Source organism: Thunnus albacares, chromosome 1 (genome assembly GCF_914725855.1).
Source record: "Thunnus albacares chromosome 1, fThuAlb1.1, whole genome shotgun sequence".
Classification (NCBI taxonomy): Eukaryota; Metazoa; Chordata; class Actinopteri; order Scombriformes; family Scombridae; genus Thunnus; species Thunnus albacares.
This window is the reverse complement of record NC_058106.1, coordinates 38,720,534-38,732,800: the sequence shown is the minus strand read 5'-3', so window position 1 is coordinate 38,732,800 and position 12,267 is coordinate 38,720,534. Positions and strand designations below refer to the sequence as shown.

The window sequence follows — 12,267 nt, the reverse complement described above, 5'->3', positions numbered from 1 at the left end:
GACACTTATGTTTATTTTATTTATTCATGTCTTCCTCACAAAGCAAACAAACAACTGATGATCTTTACTTTACAGTTAGCATAAATCTACCATATCTGTTAGTTAACGGATGGACAGTCAGTAAATCCAGTGTGTTAGACATCAAAACAAAATGACTATTAAAACCACAAGAGAGTGAAAAACAAACACTGACTGTTACATTATGCCTTACTTGTCCTTATATATATATATATATATATATATATATACACACACACACACACACACACATATATATATATATATATATATATATATATATATATATATATATATATATAATATATGTCTTGGTTGACATGGTTCACTGTTGGTCCGCATATCCAGCAAATAATTTTCAGCTTTACCCCACTTTGCTAATACTATGTGCACATTTTTCAAGTTTAGTTGTTTAATTCCTGCAGTTATCTGATCTTTCAACATTCCTCTGTCTATTTTACTATCACTTTTTGGTTAACAAGGATCAAATTAACACTTCAGCTTTTTAAATTAAATTCTGATATTCACATTTTCTGTGGTTCTCGGTAATTACTGCCATTTCCCTCCTGCAGCACATGTATCAAGGTTCCTTTCGTTTTTTTATCCTTCAGTGCATCTTGAGGCGATCGTCACACTAAACAGGATGAACTCAGGTATCTCAGTATTGACAGATTTCGGTGCTGTAAGCGGTCGTGTACCTGGAGGAGGAAGGTCGAGCTTCATCTTACGCAGCTCAGTCATGGAGGCCTGCAGCTGCTCCACGATCACGTCGTCGCTGTAGAAGAAGGTCTGAGCGATCCGCTCCTGCAGGAACTCTCGGAGCTCCTCCAGTGACATCTTCAAGAGACGCTCTGCACAAACACACACACATTAAACCCAACACATAGACAACTGTGTTAGACAATATCAGGTTATTTCATGGAAAGTCAAAAGGTTTATGAGGTTAAATTACTGTCACGATATAAAATCTGAAAATCCTGTCAGAAATCCCAGAATGCAAAGCTGAAAGAGCAGATCTGAATCTCTGAAAAACACTGTGTTGAATGTCTGCAAAGCAAGTCTCAGAACTTTTTGACAGATTTGTAACAGTGAAAACATTAAGAGTGAAGCGATTATTAAAACATTCAAATCTCATTTTCAGATCATATTTTTCAATTTTACAACCGCAGTTTATACTTTCAAAACCAACTTTCAAACTTTCATAACTTCGTTTTAATATTTCAGATTGTAACGGTAATTTAACCACATGAAGGTTCAACTCTGTGGATATAAAAATTGACGAGGAGAAGTCAACTTATCGTCACTGTGAGGTTGCCAGAGACTCCAGGAAGTTACTGCGGCAGGCCAAGGAAATAGTTTGGCACATAAACCCCAGAAAAAACCACAGATTGATATGTTTTTGTGCTAAGCTAAGCTAACCCGGCAGTGATTCATAGTTACCTCAATGACATGTGAGACGTATTGATTCTGAAATAAGCGCATTTCTCAAAATGTCAAACTATTCCTTTAAGAGGTGTTAAAAATTGCTCCAATCTTTGAGTAATTAGTGGCTGAATCCAAACGTTCAGTCTTTCCTGCAGCAAACAACAGCTGAGAATCATCCAAATTAGTGTTTTTAATTTGTTTGTTTGAGGTCTAAATCCTTCAGTTGCAGCACTGACAGCCCGAGCAGAAGATGATTTAACTTTCTGTGGTGAAGTATTTGTCACATCCTTACTCTTGTGTATCTTCAGGATGGTGTAAGACATGGCGGTGAGGAGCCTCTCTCCCTCCAGGATATAAATGTCCCACAGGCGGAGGGTCAGGGTGAACGGCGTCTGCAGGAACACAGGAGAGAGATCACAACATCACTGCCAGTTTGTTTATGCCAACGGTTTCGCATATCTGCAGCTCTCCTCCGGGGCCGGAGTCAGGAAGGTTGTTTGGTTCCTTCCCAGACCTCAGAGGCTCGCTGGCCCCTCTGAGCCCAGAGACGACTCAGCAGGACAAAGAAGTGCTGACAGTGGCCGAACACTGCCAGACCACCACCGCAGGATTGTGGGCATGCATGGAGGGGACTAATAGCAGTTTAGCTTAACAGCTTTTAATGCTCTCTTCTAATGCAATGTCCCAGAGCTCGAATATCAGCAGGCTTTATTTCTGCAGGAATCATGTGAAATTGTGAAAAAAGGCAATCCACGCTAGCAGCACGGCGTCAGGGATGTCAGTCAGTCCACCTCTTTGCTCCAGACTGAAAGATCTCAACGACTATCAGATGGATTGACATGAAATTTGGCTCAGATGAATCCTAATGACTTTGGTCACTTTTCCTCTAGCACCACCATGATGTTGGTATTTGTGGTCTCAGTAAAATATCTCCACAATTATTCCCCTTCAAGATAAATTTAAAAAATCCATGATGAGCTCAAAATTGTAATTTGGCCTATACTTTATGACCAAAAAACCTGCAAAACTAACGACATTCTCATCAGCCTCAGCTGTGCTTTGTCTTTAGTGCTAATTAGCAAGTGCTAGCATGCTAACACGCTAAACTAGGATGATTATACCTGCTTATAGTAGGTATAATGTAAAAATATAGTAGCTAGCATGACTCCTAGATTTGTTGATAACTTGCTGTTGTTCTTACGTTTGAAAGTTACGTATGTGATAACTTCTCAGAGTTGTAGCAAAAAAGTAACTCTGCACAGAAGTGACGCTTTCAGATGAAACAGGCAGGCAGCGAATATGATGATGAGGAGTTCAGACAAAGAAGACGGTTATATTTTCTACAGAACGACTGAGGCGAGCAGAGCGAGCGTGGAGGGTGTGGGAAAGGACAAGAAGAGGAAACATTGCTGTTACATCATTGGAACAACCAGTAAGCTGGACTGTGGAGCGAACAGACAGCAGCTGGCGGTGGAGCCGTATCGCATGACAAACTATGCAATCAGTGTTTTTTGGGGACTTTTTGGAAGCGATGTCGGAGGAGTTGGAGTGAGGCAGTGATGCTGTGGATGAACTGACAAGTTGTGCATCCCTCCAAGCTGGAATGTTTTAGTTAGACTTCATGGAGCTGAGTCTGTCTAATCAGAGCTACTCGTAGGCGGGACATCTGTCCTGCTAAATGGTCAAAGACTGACTTATACAGAAGGAATGTATATCTGGAAATTAGTCCCGGGATAAAAGATTGTTTTAAAAGTGAGATCATAACCATAATAACTGCTAACGTGTGTTTTGGTGAGAGTTTATCACCTGAAGGTTTCATTCTCAGTACTTGGAGAATTCTTCAAATTATTACAAGAGCTAAAATAAGGCTGCATGTTTTGGGAAATGACTGGCACTTATGAGAAGTGTAGGCTGATGGTAGTTATTTGGGTTTAACATGCAGAACTGGTGCTTTAACAAGCTGCTCTCTGACTTCAGTGTGATGCAGGTTTGTTATAAGTTTGAGGTGAGATAAAGAGGATGACATGGGAGGCAGATGAAGAAGGAACACATCAATCAGACAGGTTCCTCACCCTGTCAATGAAACATTGTAGGAACCATTTAGTGCTGTAAATCCCTGCAGACATCTGCTCTCTGTCCTGCAGGGAGAGAGAGAGAGAGAGAGAGAGAGAGAGAGAGAGAGAGAGAGAGGTTTATACGAGGCATCACATCACATTAAATGTCATCATACATCAGTCGTCTTGCTGCAGTGTTGTGTCTTCACCCTCATTTTCTGTCATGAACTTCTTTACAATCTCACCAGATGTTTCTTCAACTTGGGGATGAGTTTGGAAATAATCTGATCATGATGTGCCTGGAACCGCTGAAGTTTGGGAAACCCGGGAACAAAAAACCCTTAAAAAAGAAAAAAAGAAGAAGAGAGAATAAGGATTTAATCCCATTTAATAGGAGTGTAAATCACAAGCAGCGCAGCCTGTAATCAGTCCCGCCGCCCTGCAGAGCCAAAGAGCAGGATCTGAAAATCACTTCAACATCTATTTCCTCTTTTTTAAGCAGCACTTCATCTTGAAAACATGCAACAAATTGGCTTTGTGTGTGAATCACCGTCTCACCATGCATGGCGTGTTTCTGATTGGTCAGCAGCTGTGACAGGGCCCAGAAGGCATCTTCTTCGTTCATGTACATGAGCAGCAGGGCAGCGATCTGACTCATGCCCTGGCAGTAGCTCACTTCCTGCAGGCGACCCGACAAAATCAAACACAATTACATTCTAGGTTTTCCACTGCTGCAGAACTTGAACTCGTACAGCAAAGGATCCGTTAACGCTTTACTTTACATATCTCTATTTAATATTTATAAACAGCTATAGTATATATAGTAGTATTAGTGTATAGCAGTAGTATATATAGTAAAACACAGTTGTAATGATATAAAATATGTCTTCATAGGAGAAGTTATAACTGATGACAAATATTGTACATTAATAAACACTTTAAAATGCCCTTATATCTGCTTATAACTACATTTTAGTGTTATAAACTATCTATTAATTGATTATAATACAGATTAGAAACGCTAAAGAGGGGAACTTAGAGTAAAGTGTTACTCAGCATCAGTACCGTTTAGTAAAACCTTCAGCTGGTGAACTATCATTAATATTAATATTATTACACAGTACGCAGGTCTCTTTGTACACATAATTACCTGGATTTACTTTACCTTTAATTTCCACTTGCAGTTCTGTTCATTTTTTTTTAAAACATCCACGTTCATGTGTTTTGAAATTTCAAATTATTATAAATCCTGATAATAATGAGCAAATATATCAATATTGTTGCATCTACAGAAATCTCTAGAGAATCATATCAAGCAGCATAAAACAATATTAGTCTCAGAAGTATTTCAGTTTGGCAGATATTGGAATTTGCATTTTTGTTTTCTTTTTTAGAAGTCTTTATAAAACTGTGACGTGGTGACAGGAAATACTGCAAATATCTATCAACAGAAAACACTGAATTACTGCCAGACTGACAGATGATCTGCTGGAAGTCTGAACCTCAACATCAACATATTGTATTATTAATATCAGCTGATTTGTCTTGGCTCTTAATTAAATACCTGAAATGATCAGCCTTAAACATCACCTGCATGTTTTTTACGCCACCTCCAGTAAGAAACTATCAACTTTCATACTGCTTATTTCCACAAGTTGTGGATTTTAAAAACGTCCTGATGAAAACATCAGCGTCTGAATCAGATCCATAAGAGTGCTGGATCAGCAGGATTTACTGAACAAATACACCAGCAAAACATACTGAACTCTGGCAGCGCACAATGAGTCACTTGTGGAAAAAAGCAAATTAAGTCTCAGCTCTGCTCAGCAAAAGAAAAAAAAAATCTGAACTGAATATAGATTTTTATCAGTTAAATTGAGTTAAACTGGTATTTGAGTGTTTCATGTGATGGAGGGAAAGCAGCCACTTACTGTGTTGTAGACTGAATACGCAGACAGGACGTGGAAGAGAGACTGCTGCCTGCAGAGGAGAGAGGACGAGAAAGGAGGGAAATAATGTAAAGGAGATGAACGAGTCTCTGCAATCAACGGTTTTATGTTAAAAGTGTGTTTGTTATATTGTAATTAACTTTAACATGAATGCTAGTAAAGCTTATATGAATTTTTAAAAGAGGAAACAGGTTGTGTCTGAAATCGTTCATTGTTTACTGTATGATGAACCGTATATGTTGTAATTTTGTTACGTTGTCCACATGTCTACTGAGAACTTTTATAGTCTTCAAAGTGAAGATTACAGTTGGACATGATGCCACTATGCAATGTAAAAAGTGCTGTTGATCACTAAGAGCTAAAATCAATCATGCATTCTGAAAACAGATCAAAAAAAGAAAAAAAATCTATATTTTAACTGTCCTGAACTGTGTTTAATATATATTCTATAAAAGATTCCCTGTAGAGAATTAAAGTGAAACTAATAACTAATAACATAACTAAAAATGCAGCCAACAGTATGTCATGTGGAGACAGAAAAACAAAAAAACTTGTTTATTCAATATATTATGTTTTTAACGAACACTATTTCCCATAATCCCTGGATGTTTGCAGGCCAACGCTGCGTTCATGTTACATCGGACGGATGAGAAGGATCGGAGAGGTTCCCATGTTAAGGTCATGTGAGCCTTCGTGTGAACTCAGGAGGGTTGAATGAACACCGAGTTGGTGGCTTGAGGGTTTAAAATACTGTTGACTAATTTGCATCATATCCATTACATTTGGGTTTGATTATGAACAACAGATGTGGCACCTACAGTGTGTTTTATTAAGTGCTGAGTCGGATATGTTGGAGCTTCACAGTTTCCATCTCATATTTACCACTTGGAGGTTCACGTGAACGTTTTTTATGTTATTTATTTACATTTTTTAATGAATCTTGTAATTGTGAAAACATATAGACATTAGCTCAGACATGTTTGAAAATTTAAAAAAAATTGGGAATATGGCTTCAGAAAAGAGTGTCTGTGAATTTAATTGATATGGTAGAAATCAAATTGCAATGACATAAGTACCTGCGTTGCTGGTAAAGTTGTAGTTTTTTCTTTGAAAGAAAGTAATCTTTGTTTAATCTTTTTTAAATCACAAAGGTTTCAGTTTCTAATATTTAAGTGCTGCAGCGGATGCAGAGTCGTCTAAAGTAAACTCCAGGAACACGTTTTAATTTTTCAGAAAGAGATGAAAGAAATGCTGCATGAGAGATCAGAGTTACAGAAGCTAGTCCAGTGTTTTCCAGTCCTGGTCCTGGTCCTGGGGAACTCTGCCCTGAATGTTTTAGATGTTTCCCTGCTCCAACACACCTGATTTAAATAATCAGCTCATCATCAAGCTCTGCAGAGACCTGATAACAACCCATTCATGTGAATCAGATGTGTTGGAGCAGCGTCTGAAACATGCAGGACCAGGACTGGAGAACACTGAGCAGCTAGTGGAACAGGGGTTAAGACAGGAAGTGAAGACTTTGGTTCTCCATAGTGAAGCTAAATAGTTAATAAAACATTTAGACTCCAGCTAAGATTGTACTTCGAGGTCACGCTCTGCTCTGTTTAAACTGGACTGAAACACAGTGATGTCTGAGACTTCTCTCACAGAAAACAGAACCTGGAAAACACAGAACACTCTCTCTCTCTCTCGCTTTCTGTCACTAAAAAAAGGTTATTTTTTTCAGGGGCCGCTGAACTCCTGTTAAATATTGAAACGTTTTGCTGCCACAGACTTTCCACTGCCGCTCCCGAACAGGCCTGCGGTCTATTAAACTGTCAGTGACATCACTCTGTTAGAGGATCAGGTTCCAAAACCAGAAACAAAACCAACGTCGTCCAAAACAGCCTGCCCTACCTCTCCCACACTCAGTCCAAGTTCACACTGGGGTCGGGAACAGTTTGTGTTTTAAACCAGCACATAAAAACCTTTTTCCATCCAAAGTGATGATCTCTGCAACCTGGAAATGAACAATGAGACTTACAAGGCACGGCCAAAAGTATGCGGACACCTGAGCTGCTCTATCCAGTGGTGGAGGAGATATTCACATCCTTCACTGAAGTCAAAGTACTAGAGTCACATGCTTCACGTACGTCATCATTTATTCACTAAGTCTGTTTACATTTGCTTTTTATCCACGCAACTACTTTTACACCTTAGCCAAGCATGACATTTTTTTTTCCAAATTTTCAGAGTTTCCACTTCAAAATATGAATAAAAACAAGTAGATGGAAACGCACCTGTTGACATCTGCAACAAGACAAGGAGCCACAACTACACACTGATATTATACAAGAACTCACAGTGCTTAATCTTTAATAATGTGTTGTATTTTATAACTTGATCATATGTGTTTTATGTAAAAATCTTAATCTGAAAAGTTATAGTGACTAAAGCTGAAAAAGTACAAGTACAATATTTCTCTCTAAAATGTAGAGTAGTAGAAGTATAAAATAACATAAAACTGAAATACTCAGGTAAAGTACAAGTACCTCAAAAATTGTACTTAAGTAGAGTACTTTAGTAAATGTACTCAGGGTTAGGGTTAAGGCTGATTTATGGCAGGTCGCTCGACAGAAATGACGCATTTTCGACCGAAAAAAGTGTTTTTTTCAGTGCACCTGGAGCATTTTGTGATGTCACACCATCATATTTTGTTGCACAATGTGATTGAGTAGTGTTACTAATGTTGCCATGGAGATTGTAGTTTTCCCTGAACTTCCTTATTGATATTTTGGTCTGTAACTTTATATAACTTGTAACGTCCTACTTTAATTAGTCCTGGTCGGGGTGATATTATGTAACTAAACAAGCCAGCTGGAGGATAGTGTCTGGTTACCATGGAGACGTCTGAATTCTTCTGCTGAAGCATAAATTGAAAACATCACATGACTCTTTTATTTCTATTGAGCAACACTTATCAAAAGTGTCGAGCGACCTGCCATAAATTAACCTTTATTCCACCGCTGGCTTTATCTTAATTTCTTAGTAACTTGAAACACACCACTGACAAATCAAAACAGTGAAGGAAAATGTTTTTAAAAAATATTCAGTGAAATGAATCCAAACTTGATGAAAATTATACTCAGATGTTCCGTTAGAAAACTGTGAAACTTACTTGACTCCAAAGCGATCCATGAACATGATATGGTTTCGAAAGGTCCTGTTGATGTCCAGGTCGATCTGTTTGATCTCAGACGAGTACAGTCTGGCCTGTTCCTTCATTCTCTGAGAGAAAACAGAGAGGAAAGTCAACAAACGACGGGGTGAGGTAGCGAAGAGATGCTTGTATCTCACTGGTGTGGCTGAAGAACAGTAAAAGAAAAAGAAGAAACCCTGTACCTATGTTTTCTGTTACAGATACTTGTGGAAAAATAGTTTTCAAATGGAAGAAAGACACACAGAAAGCAGAGCAAAAGTTTTTATGTCAATCTGAGATCAGTTGCCAGAAATTGATCATTTTCACTTTTTCATGTCTGTATAATTTGATATAACTGAAAGAAAATGATGCAGGTCAAAGTTAACAACATTAACTTAAATTTAATTCTAGAGAGACTAAAATGAAATTGTGGTCATGAGGTCATTCAAAATCATGTACAGTTTAACATATAAAAAGTAATTTCCAAACCTCCAGTGCGTCTCCATCTGTTTGTTTTCCTCTCACTGATCTAATCCAGTCCACTTTGTTAAAACGCTGTTAGATACTAAAGTGTGCGTGTTGTTAATCCTGCTGTTTGTTGTGGTGGCAGGGAGGATAAATATGTGCCAGTTCAGACGGGGGATTTAAGTGTCCATCTGCTAGTCAAGCTAATCAGAGACATTTACAAATCCAGATGTGATGTTAGCTTGGCTGTTTGGTAGCTTATTCCACATGCTTTTACTGTCTTATACTTCACGTACGGGCAGTCTCAATATTTAAAGGTTATAGATAAAAAATAGTAGGTTGAATCACATACAGTTTTAGTCAATAAACACAAGCAAAGAGCTTTATTAAGTTGTTAGCATGTTAGCTAGCAGGTGGAGTTAGCTGGTTAAAACAACTTGCTGTCTTCACAGATAAAGCAGCATTTTAGGAAACATACTTGTTTATCGAAGTCATATTAGAATTTCAATACCAGTTTCATCTCTGTGTGTCCAGTACAGAGATGGTCCAGGACATGTTTAGCCTAGCTTAGCATAGAGGGTTTTTTCTGGTGTTACAATTCTGCTAAAATTGCATGAATGCAGTATTAGCAGGGAAACTGCTAGTCTAGCTGAAAATACACTTTCCAAGCTGTCTGATTTCTGATTCTTCTTTTTTCTTCTATACATTCAGAAACAGTAACCAAGACATTGTGGTTTAAGCATTAGCAGTTGGTGTTGGAGTTATTTGGGCTCGGTGTAGTGATATTTAGCATCTCAAAACTGCTGGATGGAAACTCATGAAGCACTAGAATTGTACTGCACAGCTCTGACTCATGACGGTATTGTTATGGTTTTATTATGTAACTTTTGCTGTATCTTTGTAAATCTACTCTCTCCTTCTCAAATCTAGCACACTCTTCATCTTGTAGATGAACACGATGCACAGTGTCGAGCCAGGAATCCCGTCTTCTACCTTCATTTTCCACTCACTTTGCTGTTACTAGAGTGATTTCTGAGAATTTATCTGATAACATTATCAGCCAATATTTATTTCTCAACAAATCATATAGGCTACAATATAAACAAACATATAAGTGTCCTTTAATTGTGACCCTGATATGCACTGAGCAGAACAATTGAATTGCTCTTAAAACACATTTCTTACAATATTATCTGTAAGACAACTTTCTGCAGGCCAGATCACGTACTATTACGTTACGAGTGGATGTACCTCGTATTTGCCCTCATTGTCCTTCTTCGCCCTCTCCACATCCAGCATCAGAGCCCAGGCCCGGCCTCGGAGCTGCAGGGGAATGCCCTTATACACCCGTTTCACCATCTGAGAGCAGAGAGCAGGGGGAAACACAGAAACACAGAGAGAATAAAAAGCTGACGCTGTCAAGTGTGATTCACTGGAAAGTTTAACCGCCTACGTACTGTTCGCTTACGACAATATTCACAGGAACCAAGCAGAAGTGTGTCACACATGGAGCAAATAGCTGCAGGGAATAATAACTTTTGTTTACCTCTGTGGTTTCAATTAGTATGAACTTCTCAGTGTAATTGCTCATGTTGACAGATCCACATGGCAACAAGACCCGAGAAAATACCCCAAATGTTAACTTGAAGACCCAAAATAATTAAATAAAAGCAACGACCGGGATAGAAAAGTGATGGATGGATGGATAAGTTAAAGATCACATCCAGACATGTATTAAGACATATAAAAATACTCTGCTTGTAACAATAATGTGTCTGATATGGTTTTTCAAGTGTAATTATCACTTTAATATCCCTCTTTCTCCCTCAATAAAAATTACAGAATCTATAAATATGCAAATATATTTCATCTCAGACGTTTTCCTGTTGGACACCAGATGTCTCCTACTTTACTGTAAAGTCCATCTCAGTGTTTGTTCACTGGAGGCTTCAAGTCTCCACATCACACTTGTGTATAGTTGAATATTGGATCAGGGTTGGATCCAAACTAGTTGTGATGTCACAGATCGTGCTCGTAGGCCCGCCCCTTTCATATTGGATTTTAAATGAGCTCAGAGAAAATTTCCAATTTCAGCAGCTGAATGTAAAAACATCCTTCCAGTGTCAAACTCTGCACATACGTCATTCTGCACAGTGAAGCTAAAAAAAAGATTTTGGAGTGTGTCCACTGTGAGTCCATTATGGGTGGATGAGCTTTCTAGCTACCGTAGCGAGCAGCAGTGAAAATGTTTGCTGCAGGTCTGATGGTTCTGACTGAAACAACCCTGCTTTTAGTTCTTTCTCGATACAAAAACATTTTATAACCATCATCACTGCCTACGACAGGCAAGAAAAAGTATTGAAGACCTTTTCACATGAAATTTAACACTTTCAAATACCCTCAACAGTCCTTGTTTTTTTGGAGGAAACTGAATTCAATACTATTGAAGACTTTTCAAGACCTGTGGATCCACTGAAAGAAATCAAACAATGTCGGCTTAGTAAAACCCAAGTCTCATACAAATTGTACCAAGAGTCAAAAATCTTTTTTAACATTTTTTTTTTTTAAACGTCTACCACATCAGACCAAAAACTGTCAAGAAATCAGAAATCTAGCAGCTTGCTGGTCACTTGGTCACTTGCTTTATCACTTACAAAGTTCTGGTCTGTAGAAATTAAGAAATGAATAGAATCTTAATAGAAATTAAGATTTCACTCCAACAGTGGACTGGATTTCTGGTTCCTTTTCTCTCTGTATTGGACGCAGAGACAAGAAACTGATATATAAACCTAAAGCTGCATAAAACAGTTTTCTTCTTTTTTGCCCACTTGGGGCAAAACCCTACAACAAGCTTAAAATCTACATTTGACATATTATTGCCAAGCAGCAACCTGCAGGGCTGAAAAATGAAGCCAATGTGGAAGTACCAAAAACTGCAGTTCCTTGAACGGCCACTTGAGGCTCCAAAAGCGAGTCAATCCCCATAGACCCTCATGTTAAAATGTCCAACTTTACAGCAGAAATAAACATGTTTACAGCCTGGTACAAACAACGGTTTTGGTCTCTGTAGCTAATTTCCTCTTTCATGACAACTGTACGGAAAGTGACTTTTTTTTATAACTCACCCGTTTAAATTTTATTAAGCCGTAAAGTTCTGCATAATGAAGGACATGGC

The 12,267-nt window shown here is 38.4% G+C and overlaps 2 protein-coding genes across 5 annotated transcripts in view; one reads left to right on the top strand and one right to left on the bottom strand.

Annotated features, from left to right (window-relative positions):
• The window catches only part of LOC122986896 (NLR family CARD domain-containing protein 3-like), a 1,497,050-nt gene that overhangs the window by 1,434,654 nt on the left and 50,129 nt on the right, over positions 1 to 12,267 (top strand). The gene's annotated exons all lie outside the window — the stretch shown is intronic.
• LOC122987122 (USP6 N-terminal-like protein) overlaps positions 1 to 12,267 on the bottom strand; it is a 35,709-nt gene that overhangs the window by 4,098 nt on the left and 19,344 nt on the right. For all 4 annotated transcript variants that reach the window (XM_044358792.1, XM_044358802.1, XM_044358812.1 and 1 more), the window contains 8 exons: positions 10,344 to 10,451; positions 8,607 to 8,716; positions 5,429 to 5,477; positions 4,056 to 4,176; positions 3,743 to 3,837; positions 3,516 to 3,581; positions 1,736 to 1,835; positions 717 to 869 (listed from right to left, as the gene is read on the bottom strand). In XM_044358792.1, coding sequence (XP_044214727.1) covers positions 717 to 869; positions 1,736 to 1,835; positions 3,516 to 3,581; positions 3,743 to 3,837; positions 4,056 to 4,176; positions 5,429 to 5,477; positions 8,607 to 8,716; positions 10,344 to 10,451 — 802 coding nt within the window. The remainder of the gene's footprint in view (positions 1 to 716; positions 870 to 1,735; positions 1,836 to 3,515; positions 3,582 to 3,742; positions 3,838 to 4,055; positions 4,177 to 5,428; positions 5,478 to 8,606; positions 8,717 to 10,343; positions 10,452 to 12,267) is intronic.